We start from the raw sequence: 21,479 nt of genomic DNA, 5'->3' as shown, positions 1-21,479 counted from the left end.
AGACGCAGGAACAAAGGCAAATTAATATAGGTCCATTGCAGATAAGAGTGGTGAGTTTGGGTACTTATGATTTTTTTTTTCCGTATCAATATTAAGTTTTTATACAATTTTGGCAATTTTTTTTTGTATGAATGTTAAATTATATTCACCAAAAAAACAGTGTTACAGAACAGGTTTAGAGTTTAATAGAGCTTCAAAGAAATTGAAAATAAGCAAAACAGTTGAGGAGAGAGTGATTCAGAGAGAATCCTTAATTGGGATGGGTTTGAAACCAATACTGAAGACCACTTTCAAAACCGGAGATGGTCGTCAATGTGAGCAGCCGATTACGAACAGTCCTTTCAATGAAGCGAATCAGATTGGAGGGTGGGGTTGGAGGTTCTCCATGACGTCGAGCATTACGTTCTCGCCAGATGGTATGTATGGCAGATTGAAAAACATACCGCAACACAAACAAGTGAAGCCTTGGAGTGGAGGAGTCAAGAAGCAGAGGTGTCAATGTGTCCCAAACCGTGGTAAACTTGACGCCGAGCAACCCGTCAGCTAGAGCAGACCATATGTGGGAGGAATAGGTCCAGGTGAAAAACAGGTGGTTCCTTGTTTCCCCCTATCCCTGGCAGAGAACACAATCACCATTCGCAGCAGTGTTCCATTGAACCAGTTTGTCTCCCGTGGAGAGCCTGTTGTGATAAGCGAGCCAAGTGACAAAAAATATTTAGGTGTAGCATGGGGGAACCAAACCCCAGCCGACCATTCACAGTAGTGGCTTGTTTGCCGAATTAAACACCACATATCAGATGATGAGAATTTGCCTTTAAACGAGCCAGTTTTCTGTTTCCATAGAGGACGATCACAACCCTACAATTGTATTGACTGACGAACGGAGTCAAGCACATCTTCAAGCTGATTTAAAAAATCAACTCGATGCCTACGCCTCCTATGCGTTGAAAGTGCCTCCGCGACAGTACTCTGCTTCGGAATTCCCATGTCAATACTACCACGCTCTCCAAGTTTAGCAAATAGCTGATCTAGAGGGCTCCAAACATCAAACCAAAAGGACGTCGCTTGACCCGTTTTCACCTCCACCTTATGAAAACTTGAAGAAACATTACGGTACTTTAGAATTTTCCTCCACATCCATGATCCCCCGACACTACGCTCATTTACTGACCAAAAGGAACCTGTGCGTATCAGATTTCGCCTAACCCAATTAACCCACAGGGAGTTTCCAGCAGACACTAAACGCCAAATAAGTTTCAGAATGCAGACTGTGTTCGTATCTTGCAGGCGACGAAGCCCCAGACCACCCTCACGTGTTACACACATCAAACCAAGAAATCTTTGCCTTTTTTGAATTCAGAGCCGGACCAGACCACAAGAAAGCGGAGAAGAGGCTATCAATCTCTTGAAGACACTTCTTCGGCAGACTGAAAGCAGAGAGCCAGAAGTTGGTAAGGCTAGAAAGAACTGATTTAATCAACTGTAGTCGACCTGCAAAGGACAGGAAGCGGCCGGTCCAGGACGTTATACGTAAGCGAATTCTCTCAATGAGTGGCAAATAGTCAGCGGGCGTTATACATCGAGTTAGAAGCAGAAGTCCCAGGTACCAGACAGGGAGAGAACCAACTGCAAACGGAAAATGCTGAAGAATAGCTTGTTGGTGTTGCGGTGAAGTACCCGCCATAAAAAGAGTTGATTTCTCAAGGCTTATTTTGAGACCAGAGGCTGCTGCAAACCGATCAAACACTGCTAATGTTTCTTCGACAGATCGAGAGCTACCATCAGAGAAAAATAGAATATCATATGCAAAACAAAGATGGGTGAGTCTCATTGTTTTGCAGCGAGGATGGTATCCAATTTGTTGATCGAGTGCAGCCTTGTCAAGCATAAGGGACAATACATTCATGCAAATGACAAAAAGATATGGTGATAAGGAGCATCCCTGTCACAACCCTCTTGTACTCTGAAAGTAACCTGCTAACTCTCCATTGACCTGTACGGAGAACGAAGCTGAACCAATGCAAAGTTCAATCCAATGGATGAAGATATCAGGAAGGTTGATGGCTTTGAGAATTTTTAGGAGGAAATGCCATTGTACTGAGTCAAAAGCTTTGGAGATATCGATTTTCATCATGCAACGAGGTGATATTGATTCCTTGTGATAATCTTTAACCAGCTCCGAAGCAAGCAGCAAATTTTCCATCATAAGTCGGTCCTTGATAAACGCGGACTGGTTTGGAGCAATGAATGAGGGCAAAATAACCTTCAATCGATTAGCAATGATCTTGGAGACTACCTTATATAACACGTTACAACATGAAATGGGACGATAATCCTTCATCTCCATAGAATCAGTCTTTTTCGGTATTAAGGCCAGAATTGTTGAATTGACACCTTTGGGAAGGAACCCTTTCAGGAAGAAGGACTGAACAGCGACTATGAAGTCGTCCCCTAAAATCGGCCATGCTTGCTTAAAAAATTCCACAGTGTAGCCATCAGGCCCCGGAGATTTACCCACTGGCATCTTAAAAAGTGTTTGACGTATCTCATCCATCGAAACCAACTTCAGTAACCCCTCTTGATCTGTACTGGAGCAACGATACGCCATCAACTCCTGCAACTGGTCAACACTAGTGCCCCTGTAGTCCGAAGGTGTATGTGTTAGAAACTCCTCAAAAAATCTCACCGCCTCGGATTTTAGTTCAGGTTGAGTTTTAACTATAGTTCCATCAGAACAGAGTATCTCTCGAATGACATTGAGAGCTTGTCTAGACTTTACAGTTTTGATCTTTGTTTCAGAAACTTCTCCTCCAAGTCAGAAACATGATCCCATCGTTGAAACGCTTGCTCTTCAGCCTCCACTGAATCCGCTTTCGGCGTAAGCAATGTAGTAGTCTGTCGCTCACAGAGGATCTTGTGAGAATCCTCGACCTGCTTCGAAAGCTTACTCAGCTTTTGACGACCTAAAGACCGCAAAATTGGCTTGAGCGCCTTAAGCTTCTTGGCAAAGCGATACATTGCTGAGGTGGAGTGATAGAGGCTCTCTGAGCTGTCCCAGAACGTCTGCACCGTAGACATAAAGTCTGCGAAAGACGTGAGAACATTTGAAAACTTGAACGGCCCCCTCGGTTTACTGACTAGAGTTCCCATCGTAAACCTGCATTGGAGGTGGTCAGAGCACCCACCGGATTCAAATACACCATAAGTATCACCAAAAAGTTGACTCCATTCCTCATTAACCAATATACGATCCAACTTCTTGCATACAAGTCCCTCATCCTTCTTATTTTCCCACGTAAACAGAGGACCATGAGAACTCATATATGATAAAGAGCAGTGACGCACCACATCCTGAAAATCTCTCATTCCAACTGTGAGAGAGGGAGATTGCTCATAGTTGGAATGTTCTTCACTGTCAAGGATTTCATTGAAATCTCCCACTAACATCCAAGGTTTATTAGCGAACAAAGGAGAATCAAAATGATGCTTAAGATCCTCCCATAACTCCCTCCTTTCATCAGCCAGATTGTAAGCATACACAAAAGAGACAAAAAAACTCCATAGTATCCCCAGGTAGAAGAACTGAGCAGGTAATAACCTGACCACTCTTAAAAACCGGGGTAACTCGCACATCCTCCTTCCACACCACCCAAATTCTCCCAAGATGATTAAACTCATAGTTATTAAGTGAAGACCAACCACGGAAAACAGAAGAGATAATCCGAGAGGCCTTATGTCCTGGACACGCGTTTCAAGTAGACATCCAAACTGCAAGGATTCAGCTTGCACCCAGTCCCTAACAATAGAATGTTTTTTTTATTTGTTAAAACCACGCATATTCCAGGAGAAACCAGACATTAACGACGCGGTTTGGAGTTCTTCTTGCTCGATATGCCAGGAGGGAAACTCTTGGCTTGCTGAGAAGAGGACTCCGAAGCAGGCTTATGAATTATCTTAGATTGCCGAGGTAAAAAAACTCGAATGGCTGACTCCACTGCAGGATCCGGCTTATCCTTAACAGCTACAGTTGCAGGTGCTCCTGTGGGAGCCAAATCCCGAGAGTCAACTGTATCCTTTGCCGGTTCGCCAACATCCTCTAAATCCTCCCCAGTGTCTTGTAGAACAGAGTACCGAGACGACCCGAGAATAGGTTGGCTAACAGCAGACGCACTACGAACTTTTTCAACACTCTTACAACCCTTCCCTAGAGAGACGACTGACCAACCCACTGCATCCTCCTTCAACTGTTTAGATGTTTGTCCCTCCCCTTCTGGAAGTGCACAAGTTGCAGTCGGCAAAACCGGAGGTGGAATCTCAGACTCAAGAATCTTAGATGGAGAAACAATCTCACCCTCCTCGATAACCTCTGCAGCACCCTTTTTTGGGGAAACTTGTGCAGTCACGTAACTGTCATCGGAATGACCCCACCTTTGACAGCGGGAGCATCGCGGTGGTAACCATGGGTAAAGAAACTCTACGGTGACATCCTCCTCCTTCGTTAACTGAAACCGAAACGTGTTCGGCAAGGTTCGTGTGAGATTAACTTCCACAAAAACTTTAGCCTCATCAAATTTACTACAGAGCTCTGTATCCGGGTGTAGCCTAATAGGGTTTCCTATAGATCTAGTCAAGAAACCAAGACCTTCCCAGGAAAAAAGAGAATGAGGGACATTCTTCAGAGTAACCCACAAGGGCATTGAGGTGACCACCGGCTGTGCATCTTCGGGAATAGGGGACCATTTAGCCAGCATCATAGGAACCCCCACAATATTCCACATCCCTCGGCATAAAACTCTTAACCTTGTAGCCTCATCACGAATACGAAACCAAACCGAAGTTGTTGAGTTTTCATAGACGTCAATGCGAACCGACTTGTCACCAAGAGGCCAGATCTTATTGACAATCACATGGATTTTGGCACATGACGAGCCGTGGAGGGGAACCTCCCCACCAGAAAGTCATCCCACAGAGGAACCGAGTCCTGAAGCACCGCATCAAGGACCGCAATCGTTGGAACACCATCAACCAAACTTATTTCAAAATCATGTTTCTTAAGCGATGCACGCTTATTCACCACTGCTGCATAGGACTGTTGCTTATTGTGAGAAGAGGCCTTGTCACCTTGAGGATGGCCCGAAGAAGTCAGCTCTGACATGAGAGCACCCCGGCGGAGCCGTCACAAACCCTAGCGAGAGGGAGGTATTGCAAACCCTAGAATCGCCTTGTGTATCGCACTTTCCTTTTTTAACCAGAGAGCTTTTTTTGTTTTTTCAGTTTGTTATCTGACGCAAAATTTTGACAGAACTACAAGTAGCAGAAAATGAAGAAAAGCTCAGGAGAACAACAAACACTATAACACTGCACATAAGATAAGGAAGCAGAAGTGAAAACCAAAAAGACAGAGACCCAGGAAGAAACAACGATTCCGAACTGCGAAGCTCGGACATTGGCATGATTTCCTTAATGGGGATAACTTTTTGGTAGTATTAAAAGTAAATCTACGCTGCACACCGATTAATTTGTGTTTATTTACAAAGGTTGTAAGAGCGTGTTAGAATCTATCAATAAGGTTTATATAGCTAGATCAAAGTCGTGTAAGAGATTCAAAAATAGCATGACCAAATTTTATTTTATGTTGGTTACTTAATTAAAATACCATGCATGAAGAACAAATTTCAAGTTGACACAAAAAAAAGGAACAAACTTCACTCTACTGTTGCCAACCTTTACTTTCGATAAAAATAGAAGTGAGAGACCAATTGCTTTGGTCACATAATTATAACTCATAACAATATCTTTGTCGAACCCAAGGCCTTTCTAAATTCCCGTAAACAATTGGGAGGGAAGAAACTAAAAACTATCACGATCATCAAAGTTCATCAAAGTTCATAGAAAGTAAAACAGCCACTGATCAAAATTCACAATTAAGTACGAGTTGGCATGTTGTTGAACCTCTAGGAGAGAGTAACAAATCCTGGATCATCATCTCAACTGGAACTTGTCTCTCTGGAGCGTCCATAAACAAGATTGTCCCAGTCTTCAAGCAACAAGCATTTCTCAAGATATATTTCAGCAGATGTCTCTCTTTCTCCGTCCCAAACAACCTTGTCCACTTGAAAGTTTCAAGACTCGATAACAAACATTTAGGAACACAATTTAGTCCATCCTCCCAGGGAAGCATTGGATGGAAATAACCCTCTTCATGACCCTGTGACAAAAAAAAAAAAGAAAAAAAAAAAGAGAACATTAATTAATCGAAGTAAATTAAAGCATAAAAAAATGACTTAAAACGAACAAACTTACATCATGCAGATAGACCTCCAGCTCTTGTAAATTTGGAGAATCTTTGAGTAATTGAGCAAGTAACTTTGACCAATCATAATCACATTGACACAACTTAAGATGTTTAAGATGATTGAAGACAATACCCTCACGGTATAAAGCCTGCACACGACGGCAAAGGATTCATGCAACATTAAGAAAACCTGGTCTGGTGTCCTAAAATGAGATTGAAATGAAAACATATATTACCTCAAGGGGATTGGCTCCTACGCATATTGAAAGCCGCTTAACAAATGTGATTGATGTAACAAACTTGTCAAAACCAAGGTACACGGAATCAATTTCCACTTCCTCCAGCTTGGGCATAATGTTAGAAGAGAAGGAGTAACTACCATTCTCAGTATAATCCTCAGTAACTTTGAAATACTTCAAAGAAGGAGTTTTTACCACAAGCTCACGAAAATCATTAGTTCTTAATATCTCAACAGTTAGTCTCTGTAAGGACGGGACATTTACCTTCCATGTTCCAAAATGGTCAAACTCACTTCGTTCCAACACTAGATCTTCAAGAACAGGGCAACTGGAAAGGAGTTTCTGAAGAGAATTCTCATCTGAGTAAGTCACACGTCGAAGGAGCAAAGTTTTCAAGAAGGGGAGACATGCCATGCGAGGAACATCGATGAGAACATCGTCATTCAGGTTCAAGATCACTAGCGATTTGCAGATATACAAACTACTAGGCAATCTAACAGGCTGCCTCATAAAAATAAAGAAGTCACGAATTACTCTGAAGGCAAGACTTAACTCACGGATACAGTGAGAAACTGCAAATGCAACCCATAGTTCGATAGCTTGAGGCTCAAATGTTTGAACTGGTCCATTGAACTTGAGATGCAAGCTTTCTATGACTGGAGCTTTATGAAATGGCAAATTCAGATTTATAAAACGCTTTAATCTCTCTTGCTCAGCAGCAGAATAATCGGAGCAATCGTACTCAAGCTTAGGCAACCACATCCAAAGAAACTCCCATCGCTTGGATAAAATACTCGTGCTAACTGCAGTTTTAGTTGGGAGAAGCAGTAGTATCTTCAAGAGTAATTCATCAGGCAACCCACTGATCTTATCCTTATCTTCAGAATCTTGACATTTCTCTCTTTTTCTCATCATCGTTGATTCTCTTGTCATTTCTCTTGTCAATGACTTAAGCGCCGTCTTGCAATACCAATATTTGGGTCTCCCTGAGTAAGTAACAAAGAAGAACATAAGATAACCGAAGAAAATCTTTAATTGTCATAGGTTGGGAGTTGAAATAATATATATAAGGACTAGGCCGACAAACATGCTTGTCCTCTTAATTCCTTAAATTTAATCTAAATGTTCACTCAATATTTTATACCATATTTATGTAAAATCTTGAACAAACATATATCCAACAAAGTCTTTTATGTTCCATATATTCTACCAGCCTATTCAAAATCAAACCAAAAATTTCATGTGTAACAAATTTAATGTCACACCCATTTCTCCGATTATGTAAAAACCCTAATTGTATCAACTTACCTCATGTCCTCAAAGAAAATGGAGTATCGAACTGCGTCTTGATTTAGAATCGGATTTGATCTCGTTTGCTTCTTAATTATGAACTCTTTAGAAACTCCGCCTACCCTCTTCTATCCATTAAAATTATCTTTTTTTCTCTCTCTCTCTCTTCAAAGCAGATAGCATGTTTTATCTTCCAACCCTAGGAGTATCTAAATACCCTTTAAATATTTCCAAACGACGTCATTTCGAAAAGAACAAAAAACAACGTCGTCCTATTTTATAAAATAATTTCCGGTAAGAATTCAATAACAATTTATCTTATTTAAATACAGTCAAAGTATGTAAACAAAAATCTAAAATTGTCAAACAAAAATGCTATGATTCTTTCAGTAATCGTTCATGGTATATGGCCAAATTTGAGTAGCATCTTAATATATAGCACTTACAAATTCCATACTTTTATAATTTGCTATCAGTGCCCACTTTTTTTAATAGAATGTCCGGATTGTCTATGAGGCTGGGGTTTAAACACTTCATGTTACTTTCTTCACTATGTTGAAGCTTGAAAAACAAAATAAAAGTTGTTTTTCTTTAGTTTTCTATAGCTACATAGGTATATCTTCATTCTTCTCCCATCAAACACTCCCAACCCTCTGATTTCCAGGATATTTTAGACTAGGTAACGGGTACGTACACCGGTCAAAACTCGGAGCTAATTAAAAAATATATATATGCAATTTCAAAATCATCAAATACTCCCCAACCCTCTGGTACGTACATAGACTAGGTACATACACCGTCCAAAAACTGTGATTTAACATAGGAAACAGGCGTGTTTAGATACTACTTAGCCTATACGGACTGCAGCAACCTCTTAGCTTCTTCTCGGACCATGTTTCGAGAGAGAGTTATTTGTATATAATGGTAATTATTTGACTAATGTTGAGTAATATTGATATTGATGATGAGAATAGTAATTCTTGTCTAGCTAGTGATAATGATTTTCATGTATGAATATAACGTATGGTAAATCTAAGGTATCCAAAATATATATATTATTTTAAAGTACCAAAAATATTCATTATTTAGTCTCACATATTTGTGTTCTTTTACGGTCTAAAAATACCTTGGTTCAGTTTCCGTATCCGATAAAATTGGAACACCTCGGTTCAGTTAAGTTTATAAATCCATCTTTAATGCTTCCTCTTGGTGACTAACGTAATAACATGCAAAGACGAACCTGATCTTTGGACAATGTACGTATTGTTTGGACTACGTGTACAGGAGACGCAGGAACAAAGGCAAATCAATATAGGTCCATTGGAGATAAGAGTGGTGAGTTTGGGTACTTATGATTTTTTTTTTCCGTATCAAAGTTAATTTGACAATTTTCGCAAATTTTTGAAAGAACTACAAGTAGCAGAAATGAAGAAAAGCTAAGGAGAACAACAAACACTATAACACTACACACACAATAAGGAAGCAGAAGTGAAAACCAAACAGACAGAGACCCAGGAAGAAACACCGATTCCGAACTGCAAAGCTCGGACATTTGCGTGATTTTCTCAATGGGAATAACTTTTTACTAATATTAAAATAAATCTTTACTGCACACAGATTAATCTCTATATACTTATTTAAGTAATGTTGTTAACATTTAACCCTACTATTATATGGCATATTACAAAAATATCATTACATTTTAACTAAATAACTAACAAAAAAATTTATATTGGTCTATAACATAAGAAAAAAGAATTTTGAAAATTATTTCATAGTTTCTATTTATTGTTTCAGAAATCTTAGAAAACAATAACAAACTATTTAGAAAAATTATAAAACTTCATTTTATTTATAAAACAAAATTCAAATATTTACATATCTAAATGTTTAATAATGACAAATATATTTTAAATGATTGCTTCGGGCACTCTCCCAGTGTTAGAACGGCTTGCGTATAGGGGTGTCCGGTGTGATACTCTATGCAAACGATGTGAGTCTGCACCAGAAACTATTAATCATGCTCTTTTTGAGTGCCCTCGCTCGCGCGATGTCTGGGGGCTGTTACCGGTTTTGTTAGCTCCAGATGGTTTCCCATATGCTTCAATCTATGCAAATTTAGATTCTGTTTTCTGGCGGGCAGCTTCTCAGTTGGGGGATCCTGATGTAGCTCTTCGTCTTCTCTGGATACTTTGGAAAGACGGGAATAAACAAGTTTTTCAGGGGTTAGAGGCCGAGTCGATGGAGATTTTACTTCAGGCGAATACTGATAAAGTACAGTGGGAAGAGGCCAAATCTTACTCGGACAGTTATTTGCATACTACGCCCCTGTTGGAGGACAGGGGAGCGTTTCCTCGATGTCAGATTGATGGTTCATGGAAAGGTTCAGATCCTTTACAGGGTCTGGGGTGGTGGTATTGTAGTGATAAAGATTCGACGCTTCTTCTGGGAGCATGGAGTCAGAGACGCGATCCTACATCCTTACATGCAGAGTTACAAGCCTTGATTTGGGCTATGGAGTCACTATTGGCGGCTGGACTTGTCTGCCAGAGCTTTGAGACAGATTGTGCAGAATTGGTGGCGATGGTACAGACGTCTGATGATTGGCCAGCTTTTTCGAACCTGTTGGAGGAGTTATTTTTGCTCAGGTCCCACTTTCCTTCCTTCTCCCTGACCAGGATCTCTCGAGAGCTCAACGTAAGGGCGGATTGTCTAGCCTGTTCTTCAAGATCTTTAATTACTGAAAATTCTTTTGTAAACTCTTTTCCCCCGGTTTGGACAACCAATCTTGGAGTTACCTTTTAATTTAATTAATTTTTGGTTGAAAAAAAAAAAAACTAAGATACAACATTGCTTATATTTTAAAAATATTTCTATATTCTTATTTGAGTAGTGTTGTTAGAACTTTAACCAACTTTGATGTGGCATATTAGGAAAAAATGCTATTGTATTTTAATTAATCTAATAACTAACAAAAGAAATTTAATATTTATTTACAAACTAAGAAACAATATTTTTAAAATTATTTAACAGATTCTATTTATTGTTTTAGAAATCTTAGGAAATAATAACTAACAATTAATTTGGCTAAAACTTATTTTTTTTTATACATAATAATACTAAGTGTATAATGTTGACAATATACATATACATAATCTAATTGTAATTTTCACATAAAATTTAATATATACTAACATGTTATACCAATAACTGCAATTTGTAAATTTGGTATATTAAGATCTTTAAACACAATCACATCAATTTGTAATACCATATTACATGTCAATACATTTTGTTGGGTTTTGTTTAAGACTTTACCGAATGTATAACTAACGAATTTGTTATTGCACCCAAACCAAAATAGTAGTACCGACTACGGGTCAAAATCGGAGATCTTAAGTAAATTAAATATATAATTTTATAAAATGTACAGAATAAATAATTTTTTTACAATTATTTTGTAACAAACAAATCTATATTTACTTAAATTTACTCAAATTTACTAGTTTGTGTTTATTTACAAAAGTTTTAAGTAGTAAATTTACTCAAATTTACTAACAAATTTGATATTGCACCCAAACCAAAATAGTAGTACCGACTACAGATCGAAATCGGACCCAAAAGGGCCTTTTTAAATTTCCGTAAACAGTTGGGAATCAACTAAAAAACTATCACGATCATCAAAGTTCATCAAAGATCATTAAAGATCATCAAAGTTGCTGAGAATACTGCAGGTACGGAGGGTGAACGGGACCTTGGTTGGACGACTCCTACCAAAGGATTGCGAAGCCCAATGAAACAGGTTTCTAGTACAAAGGACGTGTCGAATATGTCGAACTCTTTTTCTTGTTTGAGTGACAAAGGGGAAGAGGGTGAGGCGTTGGATACAACAGTAGCGGAGAGTAGTGCTCCGACTATTACTAATTCTGCAGAGGGGACTCTCCCTACTGATACTGCAATTTTGGGGGTTGAACTGTTACTGGAAAAGCAGAAACAAGAAAAAGATAATACTTCTGAGTGTCAGGAGACTGGTCGATCTCTTCGACCTTCACTCCCTCGAGCATCTAAAGAGGTTCATAAATTTGTTACTACTACTAGTTCTCAGAGTGCCAGGGCACAAGCTCCTAGTTCTCTGAAACCACGTCAAATCCCAAAACAACTCTGATGTCAGGGTTCTTTTGGAACATGCGAGACTTTAACAAAAAGGAAAAGCAGCGTGTTGTGAGAGACTGGATGGGACAGGGAAATTTCGATTTCGGTTGTCTGATTGAAACTAAGGTGAAGGAAAGACGTGCGGATAGAGTGGTGAGATCTGTGTTTGCAGGCTGGTCCTTTCTATCAAACTACGATGAGCCTCGGTTAGGGAGACTTTGGGTGGTTTGGAAGAACAATGTCAAGGTTACTCCGGTCTATCGAACTGCTCAGTTAATCACATGCTCAATCTACATTGAAGGAATGGAGGAGTTCTTTGTTTCTTTTATTTATGCTTCCAATTTGTCTGCTGAGCGACAGGAATTGTGGACTGATTTTCGACACCACCAGGATTCTCCTTTGTTTCGGGACAAAGCTTGGCTTCTTTGTGGCGATTTCAATGAAATTTTAGATGGTGATGATCACTCTCTTAATGCTTCTGTCCCTTTCTGCACACCCGGGATGAGGCATTTTCAGGATTGTGCAAGATATTGCGATCTTTCTGACATGCATTATCATGGTCAGCGGTTCACATGGTGTAATAAGAGGCAGGACGGCGTTATCTGCAAAAAACTTGATCGAGTTCTAATGAATAAGCACTGGTTGCCGCATTTTGCACATTCATACTCTGTTTTTGAGCCGGGAGGATGTTCAGACCACCTCCGTTGTCGGTTTTACCTCTCTGCAGTAGCTCCAATAATCAAGAAACCTTTCAAGTTTATAAATGTCACTGCATCTCATCCCGATTTCACCAGGGAAGTGGATGAACACTAGAAAACATCACCATCTCTGTTTCATTCTACATCTGCAATGTATAAGTTATCCAAGAAACTCAAAGGACTGAAACCCTCTCTGTGATCTCTAGGGAAGCGTATGGTTGGCTCAATTTCCACCCGTACAAAAGCAGCTTATAAGGCTCTGTGTGATTTGCAGTCTGCAATGATGACAAACCCCTCCTCTCAAGCTGTTTGTGATGAGGCGGCTGCTTTTGATAAGTGGAAGATGCTATCTGATATAGAGGAACGTTACTTGAAACAAAAAGCTAAGCTTCCTTGGTTGAAAGTGGGTGATCAAAACAATAAGGCTTTCCATACTGCAGCTACTATCCGTGAGTCGTGTAATAGCATCAGGGAAATTCAATGTGATGATGGTAGGGTTGTTACCACATAGGACCAGCTCAAGCAGGAGACTGCAAACTATTTCCAAGGCTTTCTTAACTTGAGACCTGAACACTACACTTCTTGGTCCCAAGAGGATTTGGAAGCAGTGTTGGATTTCAAATGTGCAGCGAGTGATAAGTGTTTGCTTACACATGAGGTATCAAAGGAGGAGATCAGGAGGGTGCTATTCACAATGCCTAATTCGAAATCTCTGGGACCAGATGAGTTTACTGCAGAGTTTTTTAAAGCTTCATGGGGAATTATTCATGAAGACTTCGTGGTTGCTATTCAATCTTTTTTCCGTACTGGTTTCTTGCCTAAAGGGGTTAACTAGACTATATTGGCTCTCATTCCCAAGAAAAAGAAAGCTACGCTCATGAAAGACTATCGGCCAATTTCCTGCTGTAATGTTCTCTACAAGGTTATTTCGAAGATCCTGGCTAATCGACTCAAGATCATACTACCAAAGTTCATCTCGCCTAATCAATCGGCTTTTGTCAAGGATAGACTGCTTATGGAGAATGTGCTGCTAGCCACAGAACTCATTAAAGATTATCACAAGGATACAGTATCCCCTCGTTGTGCTTTGAAGATTGATATATCAAAAGCTTTCGATTCTGTTCAATGGAGCTTCTTAATCACCACTTTGAGAGCAATGGATTTCCCTGAGCAGTACATTCTCTGGATCCAAACTTGTATATCGACAGCATCTTTCTCTGTTCAAGTTAACGGAGAACTGGCTGGTTACTTTAGTAGCTCTCGCGGTTTAAGCCAAGGCTGCTCACTTAGTCCATATCTCTTTGTTATCTGCATGAATGTCTTATCTCGCAAGTTAGATGTGGCTGCGGTTAATAGAGTTTTTGGCTATCACCCCAAGTGTAAACCGTTGAAGCTCACTCACCTCTGTTTTGCTGATGACCTTATGGTGTTTGTTGATGGGTCCAAACAGTCGGTTACGGGTGCTCCACGGGTCTTCGACGACTTTGCGGTTCACTCAGGCTTGCACATTAGTATTGAAGAGATCCTGCACCAATTCCCATTCGCATGTGGTTCTTTACCTGTACGATATCTTGGTCTACCGCTTTTACCAAGACGGATGACATCAGGGGACTATCTCCCACTCATAGAAAAGATTCGTTCTCAGATTGCCTCGTGGACTGCTAGGATGCTCTCCTTTGCTGGTATACTCCAGCTTATTGGATCAGTTTTATTCAGTCTAACAAACTTCTAGATCTCAGCGTTTAGGCTCCCCAAAGCCTGTATACAGGAGATTGATCGACTATGTTCTGCTTTTTTGTGGTCCGGACCTTCTCTGAACGCAAAGAAAACCAAAGTGGCTTGGTCTGAAGTCTGCATGCCAAAGAGTGAAGGAGGCTTGGGACTAAGATCAATTACGGAAGCAAATAAAGTGAGCATGCTTAAGCTTATCTGGAGAATTTCTTCGGCTAGAGGCTCCTTATGGGTGGATTGGGTAAAGAGATCTCTCATTCGCAGTGGTTCTTTCTGGGCAGAAAAGGATAACACAACTTGTGGTTCATGGATTTGGCGAAAGCTTTTGAAATATAGAAGCCTAGCAAAGCAGTTTATCAAGATGGAAGTGCACAACGGTGAATCAACCTCCTTTTGGTTTGATAACTGGTGTTCATTGGGATGTTTACATGATGTTTTGAGGGAACGGGGTTTCATTGATCTCGGCATCTCAAAGACAAGCACCATCGCTGACGTTCTGACTAGGCAACGGCGAAAGCGACATCAGCTCCCATTACTCAATGTTGTCGAGGATGAGATACAGAAACTGCAGGTACATCCTTCTCGTGAGGCATAAGATATACCACTCTGGAAAGGGAAAAACGATCACTACCGGAACAGCTTCTCTACCAAGGAAACTTGGTCACATATCCATGTTTCTCACCCACACATGGCCGAATACAGAGTGATATGGTTCCCACAAGCAACGCCTAAATATGCCTTCCTCACTTGGTTAGTTTTTAAAAACAGAGTCGCAACAGGGGATAAGCTGCAGCAGTGGTCTTCACAGGCTAATGCGAGCTGTATTCTCTGCAACCACCCGCTAGAGACAAGAGACCACCTATTCTTTCAATGTTCTTATTCACAGTTGGTGTGGGAAGGGCTAGTGAAGAAGCTCCTCGCAGACAAGTACACAAGTCACTGGCAAGAAGTTTTTTCTCTTCTCACGGGTAATGCTCTTGATAAAACTCTACGGTTCATTCTGGGCTATGCTTTTCAAACAACCATCTACCTACTTTGGCGAGAAAGGAATGGACGAAGACACGGTGAACATCCAATAACAGCAGAGAACCTGATCAAGCAGATCGATAAGTATGTCTGCAACCGTCTTAGCACACTACAAGGAGGTCAAAGCACATCCATTCAAGTCTGGTTTGAAGCAAGATTCTACTGAATGTTTTATTTTCAAACTGTTCTAAAATCGTTTACCACTCAAATTTTGTAAAACGTTTATTTTTCTTTTGAATATAATTTAACATTAAATTCAAAAAAAAAAAGATCATCAAAGTTAAACCATAAATTTCAAAATCAAACCAAAAATTTCATGTGTAACAAATTTAATGTCACACCCATTTCTCCGATTATGTAAAAATCCTAACTGTATCAACTTACCTCATGTTCTAGACGAAAAAAGAGCATCAAATTGCATTTCGATTTAGAATCGGATTTGATTTCGCTTGCTTCTAAATTATGAATTTTGTAGAAATTCTACCGCCGTCTACCCTCTGCTATCTATTGAAATAACCTCTTTTCTCTCTCTCTCTCTCTCTAAAAGCATGTATCATGTTTTATTTTCAAACCCTAGGAGTATCTGAATACCCTTTAAATATTTTCAAACGACGTCATTTCAAGAAGAAAAAAACGACGTCGTCCTATTTAATAAAATAATTTTCGTTTAAACATTCCATAACAGTTTGACTTGCTTAAATACGGTCAAAGTGTGTAAACCAAAATCTAACACTATCAAACAAAAATGTTATGATTATTTGGGTAGTCCTTCATGGTATATTGCCAAATTTCGAGTACCATCTTAATATATAGCATTTACAAATTCCATGCTGTTATAATTTGCTATCAGTGCCCACTTTTTTTAATAATGTCCGGATCGTTTATGAGCCTGAGGTTTAAAGTTATCTGAATATATATAGGGCTTGATTCTACATTTTTTTTTTCAATTATGTGTTTTTTTCTCCCACCAGGCCCTCAATGGTAATCAAATTATAGTCACCGTCCAGTCAACTGGTTAAGCATCAGCTATTTCGGCCGTTGCAATCCTGGACAACTGTGGCAAAACTCGATTCTCTTTCTCAATGGGGGAAAGACGTTCAAGCCACTATCCACTATGCATGAGTATGTGACTTTCTCAATTTGAATACGTGTTTGTAAAAATAGTTTTTTGATGGTGGGCTTCTTCGGAGTTGCACCAGTTCAGATTTGATTGTCTTTCAAAAGAATTGATTCATTGAACACTGTATAAATGCATCCTACTGAAAGATCATAACCCTAACATTTTTTTTCCAGATGTTAACTTGCTAAAAGCATAGATTAGATAAATACATTTAGCTAGTGGGTGAAAGAAAACAAATGATTCATTATTTTAACTAATAGCCAATGACCACCCCATGTCTTGGGGAGAGCACTAGTGTGACTATCAAACTCTTCCAAATGTGATTACTATCTACTTGCAATAACCGAGGACTCATACAAAAACTCTTAATTTAGAAGATAAACAAATTTAAGAGCTATATAGAAGATACATCATACTTACATGGATAAATAAGCTAGATCCCTTTGAGTGTTTGCACAAACTGCAGCGGTGAAGTCTTATATGCAGGAAATCAGAGTTATAAGCTTCACTAAGAGCTAGGGAAAATTGTTAATATGACAACTGACCTTATCATTTTATAGTTAAAGAAATATAACAATAGAAGGATGATGATGATGATGATGATTATGATCACATGATTTGCATCTTGATCTTGGATGATGCTATGGGAAGCTAGTAAGCTACAACGAATCTTTCCGAATTAGTAGACATTCATTTTCCAGTGTAAAGCAGACTTTCACAAATTCAAGAAATTTTTATTTTTTAGTAAAAAATACTAATGTGTTTCAGCTCATTTTCACTTCCATGTTCAAGACCTAAATTTTACATGACACGCATGTTAATCGTTTAGTCTGATAGAATTTGCATTCCCCAGAGTAACAAAGTAAACATGTTGCATATGATAGTATCATGTTTTGTCATGGAAGTGAAAACAAGCTAGAACTTCATTAGTCTTTTTTTACTAAAATGGGCGTATACTTGAAGTGGTGAAAAAGTCTATTTTACACTAAAATGGAGTGTCTATTAATTTAGAGAGGGTTTGTTGAAGCTATCCATAGCTTCATCCAAGCTCCAGATGCAAATCATGTGATCATAATCATCAGCATCATAGTCCATCTGTTGTTATATTTCTTCAAAATAAAATGATAAGGTCTATTATTGTATTGATTTATTTTAACAACAGTTTTAGATCATGGAATTGAATTATGGCATAATATGTTGTCAAATAAACATGTTTATTCTCTAAAGTCAATATTCTTTATGGTTAATACTAAAAGAAATTGTTACCTTCATGATTCCATCCTAATTCGAATGTGTTTTCAAACGACAATATACTAGGTTTGGAAGGAAAGAAACTCTAGAGAAGTAGAAGGTAAGGATCCCCTCATCACAACTTATCTGAATCTTGGAGAAGATGATACACCCACACAAACTCGAGGGATTTCTCAAGAGGCGGTTTGCGGTTCGTCCTCATAGCCTTAGAGATATTCTATGTTTCAAAAAAAAAAAAAGTCTTAGAGATATTCTCTTTTTTTTTATTAATTAAATTTGAAATCTCAGTCAAAAAAAGAGGAAATTGTTAATTAAAATTTGTTTGTCTCATTTAATCTCAATTTCAGAAATTTTATCGTATTGCTCACTCAACATTTAATCGAACACCAACTGCAGATAGATACCATATTCATGTAAATCTTAAAATTACATATACGGTATATTCCAAAAAGCCTTTATTTTACATATATTCTATAAGTCTACTCAAAATCAAACAAAATTTTCATGTTTATCAAATTGATGTCTTATCCATATTCTCTGACTATATAAAAATCCTAATTGTATAAACTTACCTCATGTTCTCGATGAAAAAATAATACCGAACTGCAAAAATTCCTGATTTATATATAATCTGATTTATGAAAATAAAGATAAACCTTTGAGAAGAACTTGATTATTTCTTATAATATCAAGATAGGTTTACACTCTTAGAGAACTATGTCTTATATAGAAACAAAGATAACAATCTAGAAATAGGTGAGTCATTGTGACAGCTCTCATGACAGCTGTGATGAGCTAGTCATCATCCTTATCTTGCAGAACACCAAATCAGTTATGGAGCAGGGGAGTTGCAGGTACAGTCTTTGGCATGACTTGAGAGTGTTGACCAACCTTCTTTATTGGGTTTCCTCCTTGTTGGACTGTTTAGTGGTCCAACTCACATATATCACTTACATTCCCCCTCAAACTTGTGGTGGGTGTTTACACCAACACCAAGTTTGTATCTCAGATGCTCGAACTCACGCTTGGGCAAGGATTTGGTAAAGATATCTGCTAGTTGAAATTTAGCTGGTATATGCTGTGTCTTAATGTGTCCCAATGCTACTTGCTCTCGGATGTAATGGAAGTCAGTGTCAAAGTGCTTGGAGCGTTTGTGAAGAGCTGGGTTTGCACTGATATACACTGCAGAGAGATTGTTGCATTTGAGCAAGGTTGGAAACTGTTGAGAGATCCTCAGATCACGTAGGAGGAATGAGAGCCAGGTTATTTCGTGAGCTGTATCTGGAAGTGCCCTGTACTCTGCTTCAGTAGACGAGTGAGACACTGTTTCTTGCCTTCTAGCAGACCAACTGATCAGGTTCGGACCGAGAAGAATGCAAAATCCTGTTGTGGAACGACGAGTCTTCTATGTTTCAAAAAAAAAAAAAAAGTCTTAGAGATATTCTCTTTTTTTTATTAATTAAATTTGAAATCTCAGTCAAAAAAAGAGGAAATTGTTAATTAAAATTTGTTTGTCTCATTTAATCTCAATTTCAGAAATTTTATCGTATTGCTCACTCAACATTTAATCGAACACCAACTGCAGATAGATACCATATTCATGTAAATCTTAAAATTACATATACAGTATATTCCACAAAGCCCTTATTTTACTTATATTCTATAAGTCTACTCAAATCAAACAAAATTTTCATGTTTATCAAATTGATGTCTTATCCATATTCTCTGACTATATAAAAATCCTAATTGTATAAACTTACCTCATGTTCTCGATGAAAAAATAATACCGAACTGCAAAAATTCCTGATTTATATATAATCTGATTTGTGAAAATAAAGATAAACCTTTGAGAAGAACTTGATTATTTCTTATAATATCAAGATAGGTTTACACTCTTAGAGAACTATGTCTTATATAGAAACAAAGATAACAATCTAGAAATAGGTGAGTCATTGTGACAGCTCTCATGACAGCTGTGATGAGCTAGTCATCATCTTTATCTTGCAGAACACCAAATCAGTTATGGAGCAGGGGAGTTGCAGGTACAGTCTTTGGCATGACTTGAGAGTGTTGACCAACCTTCTTTATTGGGTTTCCTCCTTGTTGGACTGTTTAGTGGTCCAACTCACATATATCACTTATATTCCCCCTCAAACTTGTGGTGGGTGTTTACACCAACACCAAGTTTGTATCTCAGATGCTCGAACTCACGCTTGGGCAAGGATTTGGTAAAGATATCTGCTAGTTGAAATTTAGCTGGTATATGCTGTGTCTTAATGTGTCCCAATGCTACTTGCTCAATGGAAGTCAGTGTCAAAGTGCTTGGAGCGTTTGTGAAGAGCTGGGTTTGCACTGATATACACTGCAGAGAGATTGTTGCATTTGAGTAAGGTTGGAAACTGTTGAGAGATCCTCAGATCACGTAGGAGGAATGAGAGCCAGGTTATTTCGTGAGCTGTATCTGTAAGTGCCCTGTACTCTGCTTCAGTAGACGAGTGAGACACTGTTTCTTGCCTTCTAGCAGACCAACTGATCAGGTTCGGACCGAGAAGAATGCAAAATCCTGTTGTGGAACGACGAGTCTTCTATGTTTCAAAAAAAAAAAAAAAGTCTTAGAGATATTCTCTTTTTTTGATTAATTAAATTTGAAATCTCAGTCAAAAAAAGAGGAAATTGTTAATTAAAATTTGTTTGTCTCATTTAATCTCAATTTCAGAAATTTTCAGAAATTTTATCGTATTGCTCACTCAACATTTAATCGAACACCAACTGCAGATAGATACCATATTCATGTAAATCTTAAAATTACATATACGGTATATTCCACAAAGCCCTTATTTTACATATATTCTATAAGTCTACTCAAAATCAAACAAAATTTTCATGTTTATCAAATTGATGTCTTATCCATATTCTCTGACTATATAAAAATCCTAATTGTATAAACTTACCTCATGTTCTCGATGAAAAAATAATACCGAACTGCAAAAATTCCTGATTTATATATAATCTGATTTGTGAAAATAAAGATAAACCTTTGAGAAGAACTTGATTATTTCTTATAATATCAAGATAGGTTTACACTCTTAGAGAACTATGTCTTATATAGAAACAAAGATAACAATCTAGAAATAGGTGAGTCATTGTGACAGCTCTCATGACAGCTGTGATGAGCTAGTCATCATCCTTATCTTGCAGAACACCAAATCAGTTATGGAGCAGGGGAGTTGCAGGTACAGTCTTTGGCATGACTTGAGAGTGTTGACCAACCTTCTTTATTGGGTTTCCTCCTTGTTGGACTGTTTAGTGGTCCAACTCACATATATCACTTATATTCCTCCTCAAACTTGTGGTGGGTGTTTACACCAACACCAAGTTTGTATCTCAGATGCTCGAACTCACGCTTGGGCAAGGATTTGGTAAAGATATCTGCTAGTTGAAATTTAGCTGGTATATGCTGTGTCTTAATGTGTCCCAATGCTACTTGCTCTCGGATGTAATGGAAGTCAGTGTCAAAGTGCTTGGAGCGTTTGTGAAGAGCTGGGTTGCACTGATATACACTGCAGAGAGATTGTTGCATTTGAGCAAGGTTGGAAACTGTTGAGAGATCCTCAGATCACGTAGGAGGAATGAGAGCCAGGTTATTTCGTGAGTTGTATCTGTAAGTGCCCTGTACT

General features: G+C 38.6%; 2 protein-coding genes and 1 pseudogene across 2 annotated transcripts; 1 reads left to right on the top strand and 2 right to left on the bottom strand.

Moving 5' to 3' along the window:
* Positions 1-250: 250 nt before the first annotated feature.
* Positions 251-4,703, bottom strand: LOC147930722 (uncharacterized; annotated as a pseudogene).
* Positions 4,704-5,695: 992 nt separating this feature from the next.
* Positions 5,696-8,007, bottom strand: LOC104723654 (putative F-box/LRR-repeat protein At4g15060). Its single transcript, XM_010442046.3, has 4 exons — positions 7,843-8,007; positions 6,532-7,520; positions 6,304-6,444; positions 5,696-6,208 (listed from the first exon to the last, which is right to left on the bottom strand). The coding sequence occupies exons 2-4, from the start codon at positions 7,465-7,467 to the stop codon at positions 5,912-5,914; spliced, it is 1,374 nt and encodes a 457-aa protein (XP_010440348.2). The 5' UTR covers positions 7,468-7,520; positions 7,843-8,007; the 3' UTR covers positions 5,696-5,911.
* A 4,881-nt stretch (positions 8,008-12,888) lies between these two features.
* LOC147930721 (uncharacterized) lies at positions 12,889-13,509 on the top strand. Its single transcript, XM_087477000.1, has 2 exons — positions 12,889-13,165; positions 13,268-13,509. The coding sequence occupies exons 1-2, from the start codon at positions 12,889-12,891 to the stop codon at positions 13,507-13,509; spliced, it is 519 nt and encodes a 172-aa protein (XP_087333126.1).
* The last annotated feature ends 7,970 nt before the right edge of the window (positions 13,510-21,479 follow it).

This window comes from Camelina sativa, chromosome 12, assembly GCF_030686135.1.
Source record: "Camelina sativa cultivar CO46 ecotype springtype chromosome 12, ASM3068613v1".
In the NCBI taxonomy this organism is placed as follows: domain Eukaryota; kingdom Viridiplantae; phylum Streptophyta; class Magnoliopsida; order Brassicales; family Brassicaceae; genus Camelina; species Camelina sativa.
This window is presented reverse-complemented; position numbering and strand designations above follow the sequence as displayed.